General features: G+C 33.2%; 2 protein-coding genes across 16 annotated transcripts; both read left to right on the forward strand.

The window, feature by feature from the left end:
- Window positions 1–3,643: 3,643 nt before the first annotated feature.
- Window positions 3,644–6,583, forward strand: Kat60 (Katanin 60). Its single transcript, XM_066302127.1, has 7 exons — window positions 3,644–4,343; window positions 4,486–4,686; window positions 4,748–4,956; window positions 5,020–5,178; window positions 5,233–5,471; window positions 5,523–5,701; window positions 5,759–6,583. Exons 2-7 carry the CDS (start codon window positions 4,510–4,512, stop codon window positions 6,338–6,340), a joined length of 1,545 nt encoding a protein of 514 aa, XP_066158224.1. The 5' UTR covers window positions 3,644–4,343; window positions 4,486–4,509; the 3' UTR covers window positions 6,341–6,583.
- A 391-nt stretch (window positions 6,584–6,974) lies between these two features.
- LOC136350765 (amyloid-beta A4 precursor protein-binding family A member 2-like) lies at window positions 6,975–21,905 on the forward strand. 15 transcript variants are annotated; one of them, XM_066302820.1, is made up of 24 exons: window positions 6,975–7,199; window positions 7,314–7,481; window positions 8,145–8,373; window positions 9,101–9,223; window positions 9,311–9,485; window positions 9,540–9,809; window positions 9,865–10,083; window positions 10,357–10,647; window positions 10,919–11,144; window positions 11,198–11,368; window positions 11,422–11,568; window positions 11,627–11,813; window positions 12,701–12,777; window positions 12,919–12,998; window positions 14,029–14,241; window positions 15,143–15,176; window positions 15,532–15,671; window positions 17,807–17,872; window positions 17,928–18,152; window positions 18,210–18,353; window positions 18,405–18,543; window positions 18,599–18,792; window positions 18,847–18,987; window positions 19,042–21,905. In XM_066302820.1, the coding sequence occupies exons 3-24, from the start codon at window positions 8,174–8,176 to the stop codon at window positions 19,111–19,113; spliced, it is 3,534 nt and encodes a 1,177-aa protein (XP_066158917.1). In that variant the 5' UTR covers window positions 6,975–7,199; window positions 7,314–7,481; window positions 8,145–8,173; the 3' UTR covers window positions 19,114–21,905. The 15 variants fall into 15 exon arrangements, 13 of the variants coding, with proteins under 13 accessions (XP_066158917.1, XP_066158914.1, XP_066158920.1 ...); XM_066302817.1 differs by having other exon boundaries at window positions 6,975–7,481; XM_066302823.1 differs by having other exon boundaries at window positions 6,975–7,481; window positions 15,550–15,671.
- Window positions 21,906–22,493: the final 588 nt, after the last annotated feature.

Consider the following 22,493-nt stretch of genomic DNA (forward strand, 5'->3'; position numbering starts at 1 on the left):
CTACCTTTTGCTAAACCCTAGACATCGTTCAGGCCCGTTGAAGCGTGATTGGGAACCGCCTAGCCAACCCATCGGCTCGTTAGTTCTGTGACCCCGAATCTGACTTAGGGTGACTCTCGCATTTATATCTGCCAGTTCCTAAAGAGCGACTTTGATTTCCTAAGCTACCTTTGAAGTCATCTTGAACTATCGAAGTAGACAGAGAAATAACTAGAATAATATATATATAAAGTTTACGTAATAAATATAATAGAGTAGATGTAAATCTTCCGCTACATTGCTCGTCTGACTCCCTCTTATGTGGGCACCTCAAGTATAATGAAAATCTTGGTCTGGAAGATCACTATATAAACGCCCAAGGAAAAGAAATAGTCTGTCTTGCGGCTACTACTGTATATGTCAACTCCAGATGACTGTGTATTACTCATTTGTTACCTCTATATATATACTTATACAAGATGTTGCACCGCCATAGAAAAACTCATGTATATTTCAATACCATCTAATATCATCTTTCTTGTGCGTTTAAAAATAAAATTGACTCAGAATTTTTTGAAGGTTCTTGGATTCGAATGTAAAAAATAAAAAATGTTCTTCGTACAATTTGCGAGATACATATTTTTTTATTTATAAAATCTGCAAACTTATAATGCTGTTCTAATAATTTATTCAATTACATCACCCGCAACAAAATAACGTATTATTTAGTAGTATTGACAAACAATAAATAAACATTTCTAGTTCTATTTCTAAGTTAGTAAATGTTCAAATAGTCCGAACTGGTTCCAATGGGATGCCATTTTATCATCTCTACTTTCTCTGCTACTGTGTAGGACATTTTTTAAGAAATTTTAATAAAGATAAAATCGTTTTACAAAATTCATTTACATAATGTCACTGTAGATAATAAAGTGACGGATTCTAGTGATTTAATTGAGGAAAATATCAGGGTAGCAATATAAGTTTGCAGATTTTAGAAAAGCTTTTTTAAAAATATCTTGCAAATGGTGAGAAGAACGTTATTTATATTTTATATGGACATTCCTGATAAAAGGAGGTACAAAAATATCTCATAAAATTTTACTCTTAAACCAACAGAGAAGATAATGTTAGATAGCACTGAAATTTACGTAGGTTTTCCTATGGTCAGTCTGGCGATGCAACGCCGTGTATAGCTATTATTATGGATAGCTAAAAATCTTATGACCAACAAATTTCTTAATTCTCTTACTAATATTAACATAAGCATATCAGAATACTTTACATACATAAGATGAAGCAAAACGTAACTCGGTTCATCGCCCACAATAGGCCCTTTTTACAGGAGTCGTACCTACGACAGCCGCATGCCAGCCGTAACAATACGTTAAAACAAAACTGTTTCCACCCTTCTATCTTAACTTTTCAAAACAAACTGTCTTATTATTTGAACAAATGTAAAAAATGTTACATTTATTCGCACCAAACTGTGAAAAATATGCGATCTGTTAAAACCTGAAAGGTTTAGGTAGAAATGTTAAAAGTGATTTGGTTTAGTTGCACTTTGAAAATTTCTAAAAATCATAATTAAAACCTCCTAAATATTTCCGAAGGAGTTGAGTAATTGGCGTAGGATATGTTATAACAAGTGTGAACCTCACCCCACGTTTTATATTGAAATACGCGAGGGTTGAAACAGTTTTATGATGTGGAGTAAAGGGCAACACTGACCTTTTCTTCCTGGCAAGTTAACACTCAGAAAATTTTTGTTTATAATATATACCAAACTTGTGAAGGATATTAACGTAACCTAAACATAAAATTTAATCTCGAAGCGCGGAATGTTCGCAGATATAAGAGAGTAGGCCAATAAGAATTGTCCAATGGCGGGGTAAATACCAATTTTTTTACTTAAAAAAATTAACTAGATTTTATAAATTTACAATGAACATCGAAATTAAGCATAAATTAACTCCGAAACACAAAAAAAACAGTACGCCCTGTACGCAACGTTAACAGTAACATTTCATTTGTGATTCATTTTCATAGTAATCATAACGGTGCGGCTCGACCTCAAAAAACAGACACTCTGTATAAATTGAAACCATAAAACATTATTCCATTATCTACTATTATTAATCAATAAGAATAATTAAAAATTAAGATTAAACGCTAACAAAGGGTTCACTGATGTAAATTTAAAGAACGATTTGCAATAATTCCGTCCTAATTACATACCAGTTTTCTAACGTCTGTTTTGAGGCCCGCGTTAGTTGAAAGAAAAACACCTTATATGATTAATGCTAATTAATTCACCTTGGTCGCTTTTTACGTCTAAAAAACGTTAGCAAAACTTTGGGGTGTATTTAATATGCATTGTCCACCCCAAGAATAGTACGGGGCTTGACCACTTGCGACAATAGTTCGCTATTGAAAATACCTGTTGATTAGCGGTTATAGGCAGGGAGTTGCAAAAGATACTCGTTTTTTTATGTGAGTCGAATGTGAGGGTATAAGGATTGACCGTTAAAAGGGCAGACAACAAAATTATATTTTTCTTTTTGTAAATAATCACGAATAAAGATAAATTATGTTTTTTTAACATATTATAGTTTATACATCGGATATTTATAGTAATTTATACGTTTTTGGTATTATAATTCTATATAAGCTAATTTATAATAAGATAATAATAAACAAACAAACGGGATTACTACTACCGCTGTTACTAAATGGTCAGGTGTCGGGGAATCCCGTTGTGGACTGAGGTGTCTTCCTAGAACTGAAAACAAAAGACAGGGAAGAAAATAAGCATTCAAGATACAAAAGGGCACTAAAGCGATCGAATAGTATTAAATTTGTTAAATTGTCACTCTATATTTAATTAATAAAGTAACATTTATTAACTATGCAGAATGTTCCCAATATTATTCCGACATATGTATATATGTATATATGTATGTATGTATGTATGTATATGTGTACATTTCATTTTCTCAACTGTCAATTTCTTAAATATCCAAGGGAGTTCATTTCATTTCTAAAAAAAGATCATAAAACCTCAGAATTTTGAAGAGTTCTTCTCAACACAAAAAAACCTACCTGTTGTTTAAAATTTAATTTGCGATTAAACTGAAATTCTCAGAAGTCGTTTAGCAATTCCTTTATTAAATACAGCTCTAATACATAATGTATAAGTTCATTTAAATACGCAAAGAAACAAAGTAAAGTTGAGTTACCTTTTACACACACCCCGTAGGTAACTGAACTAAATTTCTCACAACCCTGCCTCTTTGCTTTCAAATTCTTGAAATTTAATATTCCATTTATCTTTATTTCGATCTCCACAGAATTCTAAGTTTGTTATTGGGCCATCTTTTGGAAAATAGTGGAATCTTGCGAACGAAAAATTATAAATTCGCCATCTGTTAAATGATTTTTAAAACTCAGATGAAGCTTTTCAAACTCACATGAAACACCAAGCGATATTTATCAGAAAATCGTACCTACCCCTTATATCTTCCTTTGTTTACTCGTTTGTTCACCATGTTTCCAAAAAGGATGTACTATGTACTTCCAAGAAATGTCAATATTCAATTGTCTTGTCGCATTTATCTCTTTCTAACATTTAAACCTTTTATTCTCAATATTGTGTCTCCGTTTCTCTTGTGACGGCCTGCTTATGAACGCCTTGTACTTAGTGTTGTTTTATGTGGTATTTTTGTACTTTTCCATGTTTTATTTCTGTTTATGTTTCTTTAATTATTAGTGCAAACATTTTATATATTTGGGCTCTACTTGAAGTTCATTAATAGCTTTAATACAGGTAGAGAGTAAATTGAAATAACCTCTCAGCTTTTCTAAGCAATTAGCTCATGTTAACAAGTTTTCTACCAAGGAAACCCTAAAGCAATTACCTTTTATAGAATAGTATGCAGCTTTGAAATGGTTACTTGTTTTCTAAGGTGAAAAACAAGTAAATTTACCACGGCAGCAATATTGCTGCCACATAACAAAAGATAAGACAGCAAATTTGTGTTTTCATCTAACAAAATACATAATTTTGTCTCCAATAGTATCAGTTAAAATTCTCTTGCATTAAATTTTTGTGTGTTTCTTATGCATATTTGCATTTTTTATTGTTACTGCTTACGCAGTAAAGAAAAACTAAATTGTCATTTATCAAAATTTCATATCAAACTTTTTATGCCTAGACAGTAAAAAAGTTAATCTACAGCCTGTTATTTATGATTCAGAGGTCACTTGTTCTGCCTCTTGGAGAAAAATCACTTTCATAATGTATTAACATGATTATGTTATTCACAATTGTTTTATATCTACTTGAGACTTTGATATTATATTAGGTAAGTAAAGATATAGGACTGGATATAAAATTTTTCCCTACCTCCCCTATGGGAGGTATCAGTTAAAGGATAGTAAATGTTCATAACATTATCATTCATATTTAATGCACACTTAAAATTATTATTTGTTACTTAATTCTAGCTAACAACAGTAATAAGCACTAGTATGTCTAGCACAGACAATAGTGTAAAAGAAATATTAGATAATGTAGACCTTGCAAGAGAAATGACAGTACTATCAAATTATGAGAATGCCACAATCTATTACCAGGGATCCCTTCAACTTATGGCCAAATTTATATCTCAGATCTATGATCCAATAAGAAAAGATAAATGGCAACAGGTAGGTAACAATATTAGTGTCACAAATTCTCTTTTTATAATTTGCCCGATCCTCATATTAGATGCAAATGAGGGTACATAAAGAGTACCAAGAGTTGAAGGATCTAAAAGATATTTTAGATACATTAAAAACAGAATGTAGTGGTGATGTACCTATTGGTGTCAGAAAGAGGGATTTACCTTCAGAAACTAACATTAATGACTTTGGTATGGTGAATGATCCTGATGTGTGGCCAGCACCAACCCCTGTAGACCATGGAATTTTGGCAAGGTACATTGCTAGCCCAATATTATTATGATTAAGGTATAGTGTAAAAGTAATATTTTATTTAAGACCAAAAGGGAAGCCTGCTAATTCACGAAGGTCTGATGTTAAAAAGGGACAGACAAGTGCAAGGGCTAGCTCTTCCACCAATTCTCGAAAATCGGATGTAAAGCATTTGAATAAATCTGGTAAAAAAGATGACAGACCTTCCAGCTCAAAATCTGAAAGGTTTGATTTTTAAAGGTATTACTTTAAATGCCTTACATGAGTCTTAATTTTTAGAGCAACTGAGGCTTCAGTAAATGATGATACATCTGGAAAATCTGAGTCAAAAGAGGAACCTGAGGAAAAAAAATTTGAATGCAGTAGCATGGAAAGAGAGTCAGCTGATGTCCTTGAAAGGGATATTGTTCAAAAGAATCCGAATATTCGATGGAGTGACATTGCAGATTTGCAAGATGCTAAGACCCTACTTGAAGAGGCTGTCGTTTTACCTATGTTGATGCCTGAATTTTTCACTGGTATAAGAAGCATTTGAAACCGATTTGAAACATTGAATTTAATAATTTTAGGAATAAGAAGGCCTTGGAAGGGGGTCTTGATGGTAGGCCCACCAGGGACTGGCAAGACTATGCTGGCGAAGGCAGTTGCAACAGAATGTGGTACTACTTTTTTCAATGTATCCTCATCCACTTTAACATCAAAATACAGAGGTGAATCTGAAAAAATGGTTAGACTTCTTTTTGAAATGGTATGAGTTACATTGTATGCATTACAAAATAGTGGAAAAAATCAATAAAAATTTTAGGCGAGATTTTATGCTCCCAGTACAATTTTCATAGACGAAATCGACTCACTCTGTTCAAAAAGAGGCTCTGAATCAGAGCATGAAGCCTCCAGAAGAGTAAAATCGGAGCTGCTTGTGCAAATGGACGGTATAACCGCCAACAACGAAGAGCCCGGTAAAATAGTCATGGTACTAGCGGCAACAAATTTCCCTTGGGACATTGATGAAGCGCTTCGGCGGAGACTTGAGAAACGAATATACATCCCATTACCTACATTAGAAGGCAGAGAAGCGCTGCTAAAAATCAATTTACGAGAAGTAAAACTTGACCCAAATTTAAATCTAAGGAGTGTTGCGAGAAAACTTGATGGATACTCAGGCGCCGATGTAACAAATGTATGTCGTGACGCCTCCATGATGTCCATGAGGAAAAAGATATCAGGACTAAGACCCGACCAAATTAAACAATTACCAAAAGAAGAATTGGACCTTCCAGTAACCATGCAGGACTTTGAGGATTCAATTGTAAAGAATAATAAGAGCGTCTCTAAAGAAGATTTAGATAAATATGTAAAATGGATGAAGGAATTTGGATCTTCTTGATAGTTGCACCAATAACTTTCAATTGGGTAATTCAGAACAGAGACATGTGCCTTGTGATGGGAAGCTTTGCTAATTTAACTCATTTTGTACTGAAAATCATCCCTGGGAAATCATACCTTTACCTATTAAAAAAAAATGTTGTAGAAAAGATTTTTTTTTTCGAATTGTAGTAATTTTTGTAACTGATTAATCTGCGTTTTTAACCAGTATTTTTACTTTATAAATCTGTTATAACTTTTTAAACCGTCAATTTGTGTATATTTTTTTATAATTGTTAAATTATTTTGTTTTGTAATTTTCAAGCTTGTAAGCATTTTTGTTAAGACTCGAACTTTTTATTTATTGTTTTAGAAGCAATAAAAATTACATAATAAAAAGTTGATTATTCATTGTCCATAAACAAATTGGGTCAAAAGTATTTGTCCTTGATCCAAACTCTTTTAGAGTTAACGAAGGTCGATTCTGGGTATCGGTCCATTTTAACAATTGTTTGATTGAATGATGGCTGCTTTGTAGTGCGATACGCCATGCGGCGCCGTGGACATCAAAAAGGTCCAAAGAGCAGTTATCGGATTTTGCGTACGCCACTGCTAAGCATGCGTTTATAAGGGGGAAATTTTGTACGTCAAACGGTATATTGCGGCGTCGCGAAAATCGACGCATGGCGTCTCTTTTTTAAAATTCGCCTCGATTTTAGAAACAATTTCTTCTTATGTTATTTAGGTCGGTCGTTCTAATATAATCTAAAGCCGTAATTGCCACGGGTGTCTCCGACTATTGCGCCGTCGATACATTTGGTTTTATGATTTTTTTCTCATCTCTTTTCTATCGGAATATTGATTTTGGGTGGACATGGCTCGTACGTATAGTTTTCACATTGTAGATTGGTTTGTGTTTGAAAAGTTAGAACGAAATTCAATGAACTAGACACGTACTTCCTTTGTCGTACCTTCGTTTAACGGTATTCATATAGGTAGTGAAACGCAATAGGAACCCTCATTACTTCACCACTTTTCGGCTCCACATATGAATATTGATTTGCGTCTAATAATGTACTTGTTGGTTTACGTGCTTTTACTAACCATATCAAGTAAACGACGAAAATTACAATAAGAAGAGAAATATATCAATCCTTCAAATGGTATGTTGCTACTTCTTAATAAGTGTGTTATTTTGTTATGTGCTTATAGTTAAAATTGCACGCTTTAAATTTACCAGCATCCTCATTGTATTACTGGGATAGCATATTATCATTTCATAGTGTCTTATATACATACCAGTACATACATATTAAAATTTATTATTTGTGAATCTAAATAGGTTTTTTTCTTAAATGATGTTGCTGATGATAAATTTATTAATTTAATTAAACTCACATCATATACGTTTATTATCAATTATGAGTTGGAGTTAAATTTGAATTTAAAAAGTTATTAATCAATAAAAAGGCCAAAACATGCATTAAATACAGGGCGTTACATTAATTTTATTATTTAACTAGATAAAACATTCTGTGTACATTAGGCGCTTGCAACAATTTTATTTACAATGCAGTATAAAGTTTTGTTAAAATTTTCTGGCGATGAATCACTCGATTGTCATTACTGATTACTGTCAAACACATGTCGACTGTGACGTTTAAAGCAAAACAAAACATTTTACCCCTATTTTCAACTTTCCTCATTTTTTTCAAACTCGAAAGTTGCTAATAAATTTCCATTAATAACACAAGATTGCTAATTACATAGCTTAAATGCAGCTACAAAAAGTTCGCTTTAAGTTCTAACTGAATGTTGAAATGCAGCTTTTACCATGGGAACTATATAATTAGAGATGACCAGCCTGACTCTGCCCCTGGATAATATTGATGTGAGTGAAAATACTGAGCAAATTAGTAAATTGTTCCCTAAGTGCAGGCCCAGGAGTGATATTAATTTAAATCCCATTCTTGCTTCGTCGAAGGAATATGATTGTATTGACAATACATCTACAAGCACTTGCACTGTAATGAATGCCCATGATGAAAATGATAGGTAAGGCCTGAAAAAGACTCAGTTCATTTCTTTCAAAATTGTACGCATAAATTTCTATTATGTGAAATTTTATGAAAGTTAGGACCAAATTAGGACAGGCCTTTTTGGACACTTTTGTTTTACATGATTTTGTTATTATTTCTATTAAAAAAAAAACTCCAACTATTTGGAAACTTCATGAATATAGCTATGAGGCAATTAAAACAAAATAGCTTCTGAAAACAAGGAAATTATAAACGGTCGTTCATAATGCACTTCTAGGCCACTTCATATGTTGCAAATTATGCTCAGGCTGATATATACATATTATATTTGAAATACTTTGTATGCTAACTCTATAATAAAAAAATTATCACATATTTTCATATTAACTATATGTGCCTGGGGTCGAGAGTGCTAGGCCTTATCCATACAAAATGGGATTAAATTATTCAAATTATGTTCATCTTATGGAAATTGCAATAAAATACCATATTCAAAACCAAACATGTTACTCTGTCTTGCTTGATGTTTCTGGAAGAATAAATATTAATTTGTTAGTTATTAATCAAATGCATATTTACAATAGGGGCTGTTTACTTTTTGGTTCCAGGTTTTTCAGGTTTAAACTTTTCAGTTATAATTTTTTTAAGCTTTTTGTACACTGTATATTAAAAATAGTTCTTCAAATAATGCTTGCTTATTAGGACTATGATGTAAATTCCAATAGTTCTTCTTAATATTACAGATGGATAGCAGATAGTTCCTGTAAAATTAGTAGAGACAATAACTCTCCAAGATACTCCCCAGATGATGATTGTATATCAGAGCACAAGTCATCTAGTGGCACTTATAAATTAAGAGACTCTAGGTACTACCATGTTTAAATCTTCAATTAACTAAAGTTTGTCTCATAGCCAATTAATAAGTTATTTTCAAGATATAATAAATTTTTAAGGATAATTGAAATAGCAGGTGGTAGAGAATTGTACTCTCAAAGTAGAACAAAAGCTGTAAGAAAGTCTAGAAGTAGTCAATATTTAGGTGAGGATGGAGAAAAGAAAACACAAAGATTATCAATGAAGCAACAAGGAGTATGGGAATTACGTGGAAAAAATAATGAAGCCAAAAAGGTTTATTTTTTAATAGCTCTAATCATATTATCTTTTGCATTTCAATTTCATTAGGTTGCGAATCCTCGTGAGTATACAGAAACGGTATTCTCATCTGAAGTGCGTCTTATGACGCATGGTCAGGAATCTCAAAGCTCGTCTGATCAGCAACCAAGTCCTACAAACATGCCCTATTCTGAAGATGTTGTAGTGTTTGATGATATAGGTGATAATTGGAATAGCGATAATGAAAAGCAGCATGAACATCTTAAATCAGATCAAAGTGATTTCACTGCCACTCATACATATGATTCAAATAGCATTGACAATGATAAAGTAACTAAGGTGATTATTGCGATTAAAGTGTCCAGTGTTAATTACTTGAAGTCAAATTTTTTAGGTAATTGGTAATTTGCCAATAGCCGTGTATGAAGGCTCTCCTAAAAGGTATGGGCCAAGACAAACGGGGACTAATAATTCCCACATGCAGTTGCCTAGTGCACAGAGTTTACTTGCTTCCCCAAGTGTGTATCCTCCAAGACCTGGATTTCCTCAAAGAATTGTAACTAGTCCTAGTCCAAGTGAAAGGGAGCACAATATTGAAAATAATTCTTATAATGTAAGTACTTTTTGTTTTTATATTGTTTGGAAGCAAATATTTTTATTTGGTTTTGTGTTATACATTTTTGGTTCATTTGATTTGATCTTCTTAGTATTGAGTCCAAAGTTGCTGAATTATTTATTTTATTTTCCTTTATTGTTTATTTCGCAATTTTCTTCCGCAAAGGATTTTCTAGTAGAAGTGTTTTTTGCATGTTTTTCTTTACGTGGAGTTTCCCACTTAAATTTGGTATTTCTTGTTTAATTCATAAACTTCAACTTATATTTAAAGCAGAAACGAAATAGTTCTCCACCATCGACAAATACGACATTCGATTATTTATATGAATTCTCAGAAACCAGAAAGGTTTTGGAAGAATTTTTTAAATGTCCCCCCGAAGAAGAGAATAGACTTGGAAGCGAATTTCAGGATTTAGAATACGAGTTAAGAAGACAGGCAAGTGAATCTGGAAATTCATATGTAGGAAAAAGATTAGCTAAAGGTCTCGGCAGTGAACCCGATTTTTGCATGCGAATTGATTCACCTGCGAAATGTTTTACGTTATCCAATGCTCCCTTGCAGGTAGGATTATCGCATTATCAGCGGGATAAGTTTCAAGCATTCCTCATAAAATTTTTTGGCGGATCAGTCCAAATTGATCAGTTGCACGAAATAATTTTATATTGTAGCTTAAATTCTCTATGACTTATTTAAAAAAATTATTTAAAATTACTTTGAATTATGAAGTTAAAATGTTTTAGTTTTTCGAGTTTCATACCATCTTAAAAATAAGTTTGAGGCATGATTACCAACCAAAATACGCCAGTATACAATAATCTTCATTTTCTTACAGGATAATGATTTTCAAGAGCATGAAAACAATTTTCTTGATCTTTCAATCGGTACGGGTTCTAGTGGTGATTTGGGTGAAACCGAGGTCGGTTTGCAAGTTGGTCATAGTCGTAATTTCACTCTTTCTCCTGAAACTACTGACTGTGACTCAAATTGTGGGGATTTAGATAGTGAAGTTTCATTAATGCTCATGGAGAATGATTTGGCGCCTTCAGGAGGTCTTTTGGGCAAGTCATAACTCCAACTAGAAAACTGTAAAATAAAGGGGAGTTTATTTTAGGATCAAATACAGACTTAACAGTACCTGGCGATACGCTGAGGCTGTATTCGAGCATGCCTGTATTAGAGGATGGTTTATCGTCGGGTCATGCCAGCGACACTGACAACAATAACCCAACTGTTATGCTTATGAAAAGGCAAATCACCGAAATTGAAAGAGAAATTAATCAAGGTGATAGAACTTTGCTTTTTCAATACTTTTATTTATAACTTTTTCAATCCTAGGTGTTGGTAAAGTTAAGCCATCAACTAAACCCAGCGAAAACGGAGTATCACCCCAATCAGAAAGTATTCCTAAATCACCCACAGACATAAGCAACTGTGTAAATAGTTTCGACGAACCTCTGACGCTTTCACAGACTGACTCTATAGGTAATAAGTTTTATGGCTTTTCATACATTGTTTAACTTATCGGAATTGCTTTAATCAGAGAAAACTCCACCCCCGCCAGCCCCCGCACCCCATCGTATGATAGCTGGAGCGGAAAAGACTAACGATGTTGAGGCAGCTATAAAAGATATTAGATTGACACTTCAAAGAACTAAAACCCTCCCCTTGCAGAGACATCCAGGCGAGGAATGCGAGGAGAATGGTACAAGTCCTGTATGGGTTCCAAGGTAAGGTGATCTGTATTTTTCAATTGTTTTTGAAGAAAAGTGAATATCTATTGAAATGATTCATAGGTATTTAGTAATGAAAAACATAGTAAAATGTATTTAAGAAACAAAATATCTTCGCAACGTCGTATTTCCGCCATGTTCCGGTATCGTTTTTATAGGCAAATATAAATCCTTTATAAAATTATTCCATGATTCAAATAAAAATTACGTCATTGGAATTATAGAAAGGCAGTAGATACAAAGGTGATTAGAAAGCAGCTAGTTTGGTAACATAATAAAAAACATATTTGGAATCTGAAAAATTCTTCAGAAATAAAAATCACCAACCATTCAGTTCAATGATACCTTCAGGCAAGGCTCTTAAATTCGAATGCCTTAATCTATCCGACTGTTTGAAAACATTTGTTGTTACTAGGAAAGTTATCTTTTTCCCGTTAACATTTATGGCTTCATATCTTAACTAATTTGTTAAGTAGTCTTATTTCTTACTATTTTTGAAGAATGTTGCGGTGTTGGAAGTAGACCTTACTTCTTTTAGTTGTTAGCAATAAAATTTCTAACAACATCAAATTTATAAAACAACAGAGAATGTTTGTCAGAAACTTAGTTCATTGTCTAATCGTGACTAAAAATGAATAGGCAAGTGCTTTGTTAGTTGAATATTATAAGGAACAGCATTGTGTGTTTCCTGAAATATATCCACAGGTTCTTTTCTAGTCAAAGATACAGGTGTTTAAGTGGTAAAATCTTTATTGTTTAAGCAAGTACAGAAGGTTGATTTATAAACTAACGATAATTAGATTTCTGAGCCTATCAGCATGACGCGAAAGTTATGTGACCAAATGTTTCTGAACTTTTTTTTAAACAGACCCGCGTTTTTTCAGCCATTTTAGGCAAAGAGGGCTTTCAACCACAAGCGCCGATTCAGAGCGAAAAGGCGTCAATAGCGGCCCAGACGACGGTGAGTAATTTGTAATTAATATTGTTTCGAACGCTTACACATCATTTAATTTTATTAGATGGATTGTTTCAGTTTGCGTGAAGTAATGTAAATAGAACTTAGTAACAGAATTTTTGTTATTCAAGCTTATATTGCTTTCAGAAGAAAATGACACAGATTTGGAGACAGATAGGCTTTTGGGCCAACAAAGAACAGATGATCAGGGATTTTATGATGAGAAGGTGAGTTTAATTTCTATTCACATATTTCCTTACTATAGTATTCTACAATGTTTTATTCTTCATAAGGTTACAGTTTATTTTCTTTCATTTTACCTTGCGTTTGAAATTTAAATTGGTGTTAGCTGTTGGTGTTAGGACATATTACTAGAAAAAGTATATTTACAATAAAGCGATACTAGAAGCCTTAAACACAAATTTTACTATTGAAATTTGTATTTTACGAAATGGATGCGTAAGTCTGGCTGATATTATTTTAAAAAATTTGCTTAACTTTGGCTTAGACGACTAAAATATAAGGTATTTTGTTAGTTGATATACAGGGTGTTACAAATTCGCCGAAACGTGTGAAGACTTTATAAACCGTAAGAGATATAGACCACTCTAGGCATGACCGAATCGATATAACATCCTGTAAATACGTGTTTATGTGGATCTGTGGTATATTTGGCTCGTGCTAGTACAGCATATTGAAATATCATAGAAGTACACAAAGTCATAGAGGAATGGGCCTATAATTGTTTCTCCCCTATGTCTCTTTGATACCATTATCAAAATTCATATATAATTTATCAATTGTGTCACATTTTAGATATTTTTTCCTTAATCTTATATCAAAGTTTGAACCTAAAATATGCTTAAATATATGCAATAAAAGCAATGCATGGAGTGTTTTCATCTTGCGAAATGTATTTACTTTGTTTCTCTTTATGGTGTTTACTGTCCTGTGTCCCACTGTAGTACAACATAATTAATGTTTGAATCAATATACAATCCATTAATGTATGTTCTTCGTTGTGTGGCATTTTTTAGGGTTTTTTTGGTGGAAGAATGTTTTTTTTATAATGTCACCGAATTTGCCAAATTCGTAATGGCACTACCAAATCTTAGTTTGACACCAAATATAAAATATCATCGTCTGACCAAATAAATAAATCAAACACAGTTTCGTTTAGTTTAAAGTTACTTTTAGCATATAAAAACAATAGTTTTTAATCATGATTTTTAGATTTAATATTATTTATATTGCCAGGATTGGAGAAAACCTAAAAGTCGAACAATAATGCCACAAATCGGCCATGCCAACCCGAAACAATTGCTCAGTTCCCTTGACGAAAGCTCGATTCCATTAGTCCCGTCCTCTGATATACAAAACTCCCCACCTCCATCTCCTTCGGCCGCGTCTGACAAAAGCCAATCACCTCAAAGTCAAAAGGGATCGGTGTCTTCGAATAAAACTAAAAAGGTGTGAAAATGGCATGTACATAAATCAAGCGTGTTTTCACTGACAGTTCTAGAAACGATGCCTTCTGCATTTTGCAAATTTGTTTTAGTTAAAACTTTCAGTGAAAAGGCCAGACATAGTCTTATGGTTAGCAATTTGGGCTTTCTACAAAATATTACTAACACACTAAACATTATAACTGAGCTGATTGTTTGTCTTGATGATTCCCTCTATCTTTTATCGACTCTCTGCTTGTATTTTTGCATGAATTTAGCAGCGATTTATGTTTAATAGTGAACAAGGATAACGTTCGGAATGTATTTCCTTTGCTTGTTCTACTACAAAAAGTTCATACTACAAGAAATTGGGGCACTGTAGCATTGAGCTTGAGAATTGTTCCTATTAATTAATCTAGAACGAGCACTTGGTGCATGAGGGATACTTATTTTTATTTTTATAATTTTATTTGTAGTGATATAATTTGAAAATAAATTAAATTTGAGGCGACTCCTTAGTTACCGATATGATATTTGTGACTGATAACCGGTGAGTTTAGCGGAGAATAAATTTCAAAAGTGTTAATGAAAGATTATCACACGACTAGAAGATGTAAATATATCGGATTATTGTTTCTAGAAGGCGACTTATCAAACTTCCAATTCCCAATATTTTTACCGTATATCTGTAAATTTGTATATGCATACATACCTATGTTATAAGGGACTATATCATAATTGCTTAAAAATCTGTGGAGGTCCACCAACCAGAAATATATTCTAATTTTTGGTTATTATTTATGTCTGAAAGATATTGATTATATTGTTACTAATTTTCACAATACCGATAACAGACGCTTTGTATGTGAAAATACACCTAAAATCTTGTGCTTTAAATGTATGTGAAAGTTCTTGTTTGATTTCAGGATAAAGACAAGAAGAAGGGAAGAAGTAAAGAAGGTAAGCTGTTTAGAATTTTATTTTATAGTTTAATTAAAGTAATTCTCTTTTGCACTTGCGTTTGGAAAATCGCGGTAAGTCGAAATTCAAGACCAGTTTCATTTAAATATAACACATTACACAAATTTAACATCTTAATATCACTGGTCACACAGTAATCTCAAACCAACATTCTCTAATAGACACACACAAAAAACATTCACATGTGTCTATTTTCTTAGTACAGAAAATCACTTTCATATCAAAATCTTATCTTGCTGCAACCGATTTCCTTCTACAAACGCGATTTCAAATGTCTTGTAGCAATATGTTCATTAGTCTAGACCTTCATGAAATGAAGTATTAATTGTTTCAGACGCGCTTCAACGTTCAGTTCTTATAGAGGGTGTTCTGTTTCGAGCTCGGTATTTGGGCTCGACTCAGCTGGTATGCGAAGGACAACCCACAAAAACTACAAGGATGATGCAAGCTGAAGAGGCAGTTTCCCGTATAAAGGTATACTTAATCGATTTATTTTCAAATCGTTGACTGGTTTTTATAGAAGGAATTAGCGCAAAGAGGAATAGTTGTATATAGGCATGACTGGGAGGCTATTAAATTCCATATAATTTTTTTCAAATCCGGGGCCAATAAAATTTTGCGAAACCCTCCTTAGTATAAATGTGTAAAAAAGATTATCTTAACCCCTCAATAACCGCTAGAGTTGTGCAGGTCTGACCTTTCTTCTCAGTTTTCATAGTAACTAAAACTATTGAAAGCTCAGATGTGCGTTACATTACTATATTACTATAGCAGCATGTTAACCATATATTTTAAAAATTGGCAATCTCGGTGTTATAAATGTGGTGTTTTTAAATGCATTTATGGAAAATTCTAAAACTGTGTGTGTGTACGTAAGTTTGCCCCCCTCCACGACCAAAACAGAACCTTAAATGCAGAGTAAAGTTGGAAATATCCACTTCCAACCTTACCTTTAATGCCCTTTGGTATTAACATGTTAAACAAAATTGGGAAAATTATATTTTCAAATAGTGAAAATGAGGTAACTCGCGAGGAAGAGAGACCTGAATTGAAATTTACCTTTTATATTAGAAGGCAAAGTTTGATTAAATAAAGAAAACCTCAAATGAATTTGCTCCCGGAAATTTCGATGCTTCGTTTAATCGATAATTTATTACTGACTCAATGCAGTGTCTTATTTATAAGTTTTTTTTTATTGATGCACTATGAGACACTCAAACATATAGACACAAAAACATCTATTAGAATCATACTTCCATATTTCCTCTCTACTCTGTAACACCTTAAATGCACGCTTATTGAGCATTTTTGGTTGGTTGCCTTTTTGTGATATGCTACCTTATCCAAGTGCCTTTGTTCTTCATTGTTCCGCCTACTCATTCTCTAGAAAATCCTTAAATACGAAAAATAAAGCACTTTTCTATAAATTTTTCGCACTACTTGAATGTTTTGTACCATTTTGACTGTACAGCACTCCCCCATTAATGTTGTAGTTTTCAGCTTTTCTCTTAGTAAGTACTTCATATTTTTATAGAAGTGCATGGGGTATTTACGAATAATATACAGTTAGCATCTCACGCCAATAAACGTGCTTGTGAATATATTTTTTAAGACTCAGATTGATTTGAAGACGAAAGGTTTTTTCAAAACATTTTCGGAAATTTAAAAGATATAGGGCACACATTTTAGGAGGCACCCAACCAAGCGATTCTGCCATACCAACCTCAATTTGTGACATTTAATTGTCCAGACACTGGACATGTTGAGGGTGAAATTCAATCCAGTTCAATTCTCGCCAATTCGGAACTGAACATTGACAATCCCGTGATTCACTCCATACAACCATTACCTATTCATGGTAAGCATTTGTGGTGGAAAAATCTTATGCATTAAAGTATTATTGTGGTCAATTTGAACAGACAGCAATTGCAATTTGTGCCTTGATAAAACGCATTACTATGTGAGTCGGAGTTTCTGTCTGTAATTTGACTTGTAATTCCAATCAAACTCCAATCAAAATCCACTCGTTTTCTGATTCTAGTTATTGTAATGTGATAAACACGACGTAAAAGCCACAATACAGAAAATATTTGTCTATAGATGATCCATCACCGTTTTTCAATGAGAACCCATTCGGCGGTGGTGGAGCATCGAGCACAGTGTTTCGGTTGCTTTTCCTGGGTTCTGTTGAAGTCGACGAGGAAGGGGGTAGAAAACGTCGAAAAAAATTCAAGAAAAATATGGTCGAAGTTGCCGTTACTAAAATTAAGGTCTGTCTATGATGGTTGCTCTAATTTCAATACGGTGTATTATGCGACAATGAGAACCAAATTATTTTGAGAAATATTTCATTGGCTCATCGTCGCAGTTACATTATTTAGTGTTGTGCTAAGTGGGCGGTTGTTTTTTGCTGCAAGGTTTTAGCTGCAGCTTAGTGGATCTCTATATCTTTTTTTTCCCCTAACGTGACAGTGGTAAAATCAGTTTACTAACTACAAATTTTCTCTTTCATTGCCGCTTTGGAATGGATTAATATAGGCTTTGGTAAGATAACAAAAAAAATCTCTTCAGTGAGACAATAATTTCATTACCTTATATGTTCATTTTAGGCTCCGGATGGGGAAACTCAACCTAGTACTGAGGTCGATTTATTTATCTCGACTGAAAAGATTATGGTAAAATCTGAACAAATTTAAATCAAATACTTGTATAACTCATGATATTTTAAAGGTTTTGAATACTGACTTGAAAGAAATTATGATGGATCACGCTCTGAGGACAATTTCGTACATTGCTGATATCGGAGACTTAGTTGTCTTAATGGCTAGAAGGAGGTTTATTCCTCACGAGGTGGATGACGCTCCAAAGATCAATAGAACCCCAAAGATGATTTGCCATGTTTTTGAGAGTGAGGAAGCTCAGTTTATAGCACAGTCAATTGGCCAAGCTTTCCAGGTACTGTTGCTAATTCATATAACAATATTACTAATTTAATGCGAATTAATCATATAGGTTGCATATATGGAATTTTTGAAAGCCAATGGAATTGAAGATCATAGTTTTGTTAAAGAAATGGACTATCAAGAGGTTCTTAATTCTCAGGAAATATTTGGGGACGAATTGCAAATGTTTGCTAAAAAAGAAATGCAGAAAGAGGTTTGTTTAGTTAAGCCTAAAATAATTTTTCATATAAGAGTATCTCGTTAGGTGGTTGTTCCTAAAGCAAAAGGGGAAATATTAGGAGTTGTAATAGTGGAATCTGGATGGGGATCCATGCTCCCTACAGTTGTAATAGCAAATTTAGCTCCAGCTGGCGCAGCCGCAAGATGCGGTCAACTCAATATAGGTAGCATGTTTCAGTAGTCATTTCAGCTAAACCTTCATCGACATGAATATTATAGGTGATCAAATCATCGCAATAAACGGTGTCAGCCTCGTAGGACTTCCATTATCAACATGTCAAAACTATATCAAGAATTCTAAGAATCAAACCGTAGTCAAATTAACTGTAGTTCCTTGCGCACCAGTAGTTGAGGTAAAGATCAAGAGACCTGACACGAAATATCAGTTAGGATTTAGCGTACAAAACGGTGTGGTATGTATCCCTTTCTCCACTTTTGAAGAAAGATGAAGCAAACAGGCATTCTAGATATGCAGTTTGCTACGAGGTGGCATAGCCGAGCGAGGGGGTGTTCGTGTCGGTCATAGGATCATAGAAATCAACAATCAGAGCGTTGTTGCAGTTCCACATGAAAAAATTGTAAATTTATTAGCGACGTCTGTAGGAGAAGTAAGTTAGGAAGCTTTGCATGTTTTGGATTCCAGCAATACAACTAATTTTTAGATTTTAATGAAGACAATGCCAACTTCCATGTTCCGTTTATTGACCGGCCAAGAGAATCCGGTTTACATTTAATTCAATTTGGTTTGAAAAGGTTTGAAAGTGCCTACTTGTAGATGATAATTAACAGATCGTCGGGAATTGTACTTGAGTTACTTACACCACGTTTGAGGCGCAGATCGATATATATTTTTATTATTAGTATAAGTTTTATCAGACTGAAGACAATACGAGCAAAACTTGCACATTGCACCATAAAACGGCAATTTGGTAGTTTCAGTGTATTTTCGTATGTCGGCAAAAAATACTTCATCAGGTTTTAATTTATTTCGGTTCATTATTTACGAATGAAGAAGCTACCAAATTGTTAAAAGCTTTTCATGATAGATCATATCTTCTGCTTCGTCGCGTATTTACTGTGAATGTGAAGAAAATACCAAAGACTGTTGGTTGGCTTAGAAGAATATTTTATTCCCATTTATAAATAAATCTAACCTTCATCGAAACTTATTTAAGCATTCCATAATCTTAATCTCAGTATAATACTGTCATAACTACGTATAGTTGTTGAGTTTATTGGTGTTTCTTCTTCCAAGAAATAGAAGAGTTCTAGTCAGCGCCTTTTCATTAAATCTTCGTTTCTTCTCAAGTTATGTTAATAATGAGGTTACGTATGTTCCTAATACAATCTGCTGCAAGGTTCTTTCAGATATGTGCTTATTTGGTGCCATTAGGATGTTTATTTGCTTCTGAGTATACGTAAACCGATTAAAACCAGTACTCATAATACAATTCTCAATTAATTTATAAAACGACCCGGTGGCACTATATTACTCAGTAGTTAAATTCAATTATTTATTATAGGAATAACAGATGTATCTTTCTATACCTACTCCTCTTTCACATATTAAAAAATGTAATCGCCTAAGGGCATAAAATGAACAAGGCTGCAAAGAAATATTATTTTTTAAATGTTTAGCAAAAGATAGTCCCGATAGTCATTGTATAAGCAGATAACAGTAAAACGAATGAGCTCGAATGTCATCCGTAGATATGCGGTGGTAGTTGTTTTAAGGTATTTATCTCTGTAAATTTATTAATTTTGCAAATTCATGGGGAAACAATGTTTTGCTCAATAAGCCTCAAAAATAGTATAATACAAGAAATAAAGATTAAAACCCTGTAACCGCTGCCCAGTAAACATTATCCGGTATTTGACATCAGATATTCCAAACCTACATTCAACCCAATACATTGTGCTCTATGCGTTACCGATGTATACTTTTACATTCCTTAAACATGTTTTTCATGTGATAATACGTATTATAGACATATTATCATATGAATATTAGGTGTTTGAAAGATATGCATTCGCATGATTTTAGAACAATATACTCTAATTTGTTTAGGTTTCATCATCAGCGTTGCCATTCCAACTTTTTACAATTACTCTTTCATAATAATCTGAAGAAATTGATAATATCTTAAATATTATTTATATCACAAATTAACTTATTTCACATAAGCCAATCCGTCGTGTTCCATCCTATATATTATACCATCCGGGAATGCTAATGGTTGGTGTATCATGTGAGCCATCGTCCAGACTCTCAAGTCCAAGCTCAAGGTTCTAAATTTGCCAAACCGGAGAGTACATAGCAGGCGCTATTAGTCTAGGCCAGAAATTAATCGAACCCCTTCAAGTTTCATTATTTCTCTTTTAACTATTTTGAATATTTGAATATATAATATATTATTACTGGAATAAGAACAACATATGACAGGAATGTTAAAAGAACATATTGACAAATTATTCTACGGAGAATGGTTATAGCAGATTCTATACTGATATGATTAATGAGTTATTCGTGTTATATGAATAACATAGGATAAAATTCACGCTCTGTGAAAGACCCATTACGAATGAGCATAACACCTGAGCGAAATTTTAAAGTTTACTGGGTGGCTTTTTCCTCGAAACAAATCTGCAAAACACGAATTCAAAAATGCAATTGATGTTTGCATGAGGGTTATATTCACCTAATGTCTAGTTAACTTGTGCTAATTGTGTATATTTACAGAGATATATTAATTTCCATTACGCTTCTTTAATGGCCCGTTTAAAGGGAAGATGTACGCAATATATTTACAGGGTTAGAATGTCAGAGCTTATTGAATCGTTTCATAAGCTGAAGTTGAACCAATTTAAAATCTTATGAATTGGTTTACTGAAAGTGGCTAGAAATTTGAAACTAAACAGGAAGAGACTGATATTATTTTCTTTTCTTTTCAGTCCTCTCTCATAAGAATATTTTAGGTTAATTAAAAATTGCAATAAATTGTATCCAGACCTTGTAATACGTACATAAAGTGAAAATAATTTGCACAATTTCGACTACGTGAAATACTTTCATAGCTCCATAATTTCCGTCATAGTAGTTGTTATAAAGCTCAAATTACGTTCAAAACCATCCGTTGAAATGCTCCTTCTTGTATAAAATAATAAGCTATATGCGACCTATTGCATGTTTGTAATATATTTTATATACTAGTTAGAAAAATGTCCCTTTGTAATTAGGATGTTTTTGTAAACAAATTAACCACTATCATAGCGGGATGAGATGGGACCTGTGAAGGATTAGATTCCGAAGTATTGTGTGCCTTTTCCTTTGTTAAGCATTCTTAACCCGAAGCAATGTAACTAAAAAACACAGTTTGTATGCTTCATTGATAAACACACATCATGACATATTTTTAGTCTAAATCCAAACCCTATTTAAAACAATGTAAATCAAAAGGATAATAGATTACTAACATTGTGTATTTAATCTGCCACTTGCTCTATAAAAAAATTATTGTGAATTGTATTGATAGTTTTATTAAACCAAAGGTCTTTTAAAACCCAGGCAGGATGGTGTTCAACTAGTGGAAAATCCTCAAATTTGTCACGTAAAAGTTTAAATTAAATAAATACTTACGTAGAAAACTGTTGAAAGGTTCAAGAGACCTACACAGGACAGTTTTATATAAAACTTTGTAACGAAGGTGATGATGAATTCTTGACCATCGATTGAAAAAGGCGAACACTCATTCTTATTTAAGTCAGGATTTGTATTCAACTTGGTAGTAAAGGAAAAAACAGTGATAAATGAGATGTTACATAAGGGTATTAACGTAAAGATTGCAATTCGTAACAAAGACATACAAAACCATAAATTGGAAGACAGTCCCCACTACCTATCGCATTTTATTTCCCAAATAACCCACGGATTTCAACCTTGAAAACCAATGTTTGGGTATAGGTGGTAGGCAAGTTCAATAAATAGAATATAATTCGAATTTAAAAATACAACTTTGCGTACAGGGTTTCTAATCGATAGGAACTATTAAAATTTTGAAAGCCTGAAGATGGATAGAGTCAATTAACCTGTGATAGAGTTGTGCAAAAATACGAA

The sequence above is a fragment of the Euwallacea fornicatus genome, chromosome 3 (assembly GCF_040115645.1).
Source record: "Euwallacea fornicatus isolate EFF26 chromosome 3, ASM4011564v1, whole genome shotgun sequence".
Lineage (NCBI taxonomy): Eukaryota > Metazoa > Arthropoda > Insecta > Coleoptera > Curculionidae > Euwallacea > Euwallacea fornicatus.

Coding starts and splice junctions, on each gene's coding strand:
- Kat60 (XM_066302127.1), top strand. CDS start 4,510: ATGTCTAGCACAGACAATAGTGTAAAAGAAATATTAGATAATGTAGAC. Junction 5,179..5,232: donor TCCAGCTCAAAATCTGAAAG/GTTTGATTTTTA, acceptor CTTAATTTTTAG/AGCAACTGAGGCTTCAGTAA. Junction 5,702..5,758: donor TTAGACTTCTTTTTGAAATG/GTATGAGTTACA, acceptor TAAAAATTTTAG/GCGAGATTTTATGCTCCCAG.
- LOC136350765 (XM_066302817.1), top strand. CDS start 8,174: ATGACCAGCCTGACTCTGCCCCTGGATAATATTGATGTGAGTGAAAAT. Junction 9,224..9,310: donor TATAAATTAAGAGACTCTAG/GTACTACCATGT, acceptor TAAATTTTTAAG/GATAATTGAAATAGCAGGTG. Junction 12,999..14,028: donor AGGGATTTTATGATGAGAAG/GTGAGTTTAATT, acceptor TTATATTGCCAG/GATTGGAGAAAACCTAAAAG.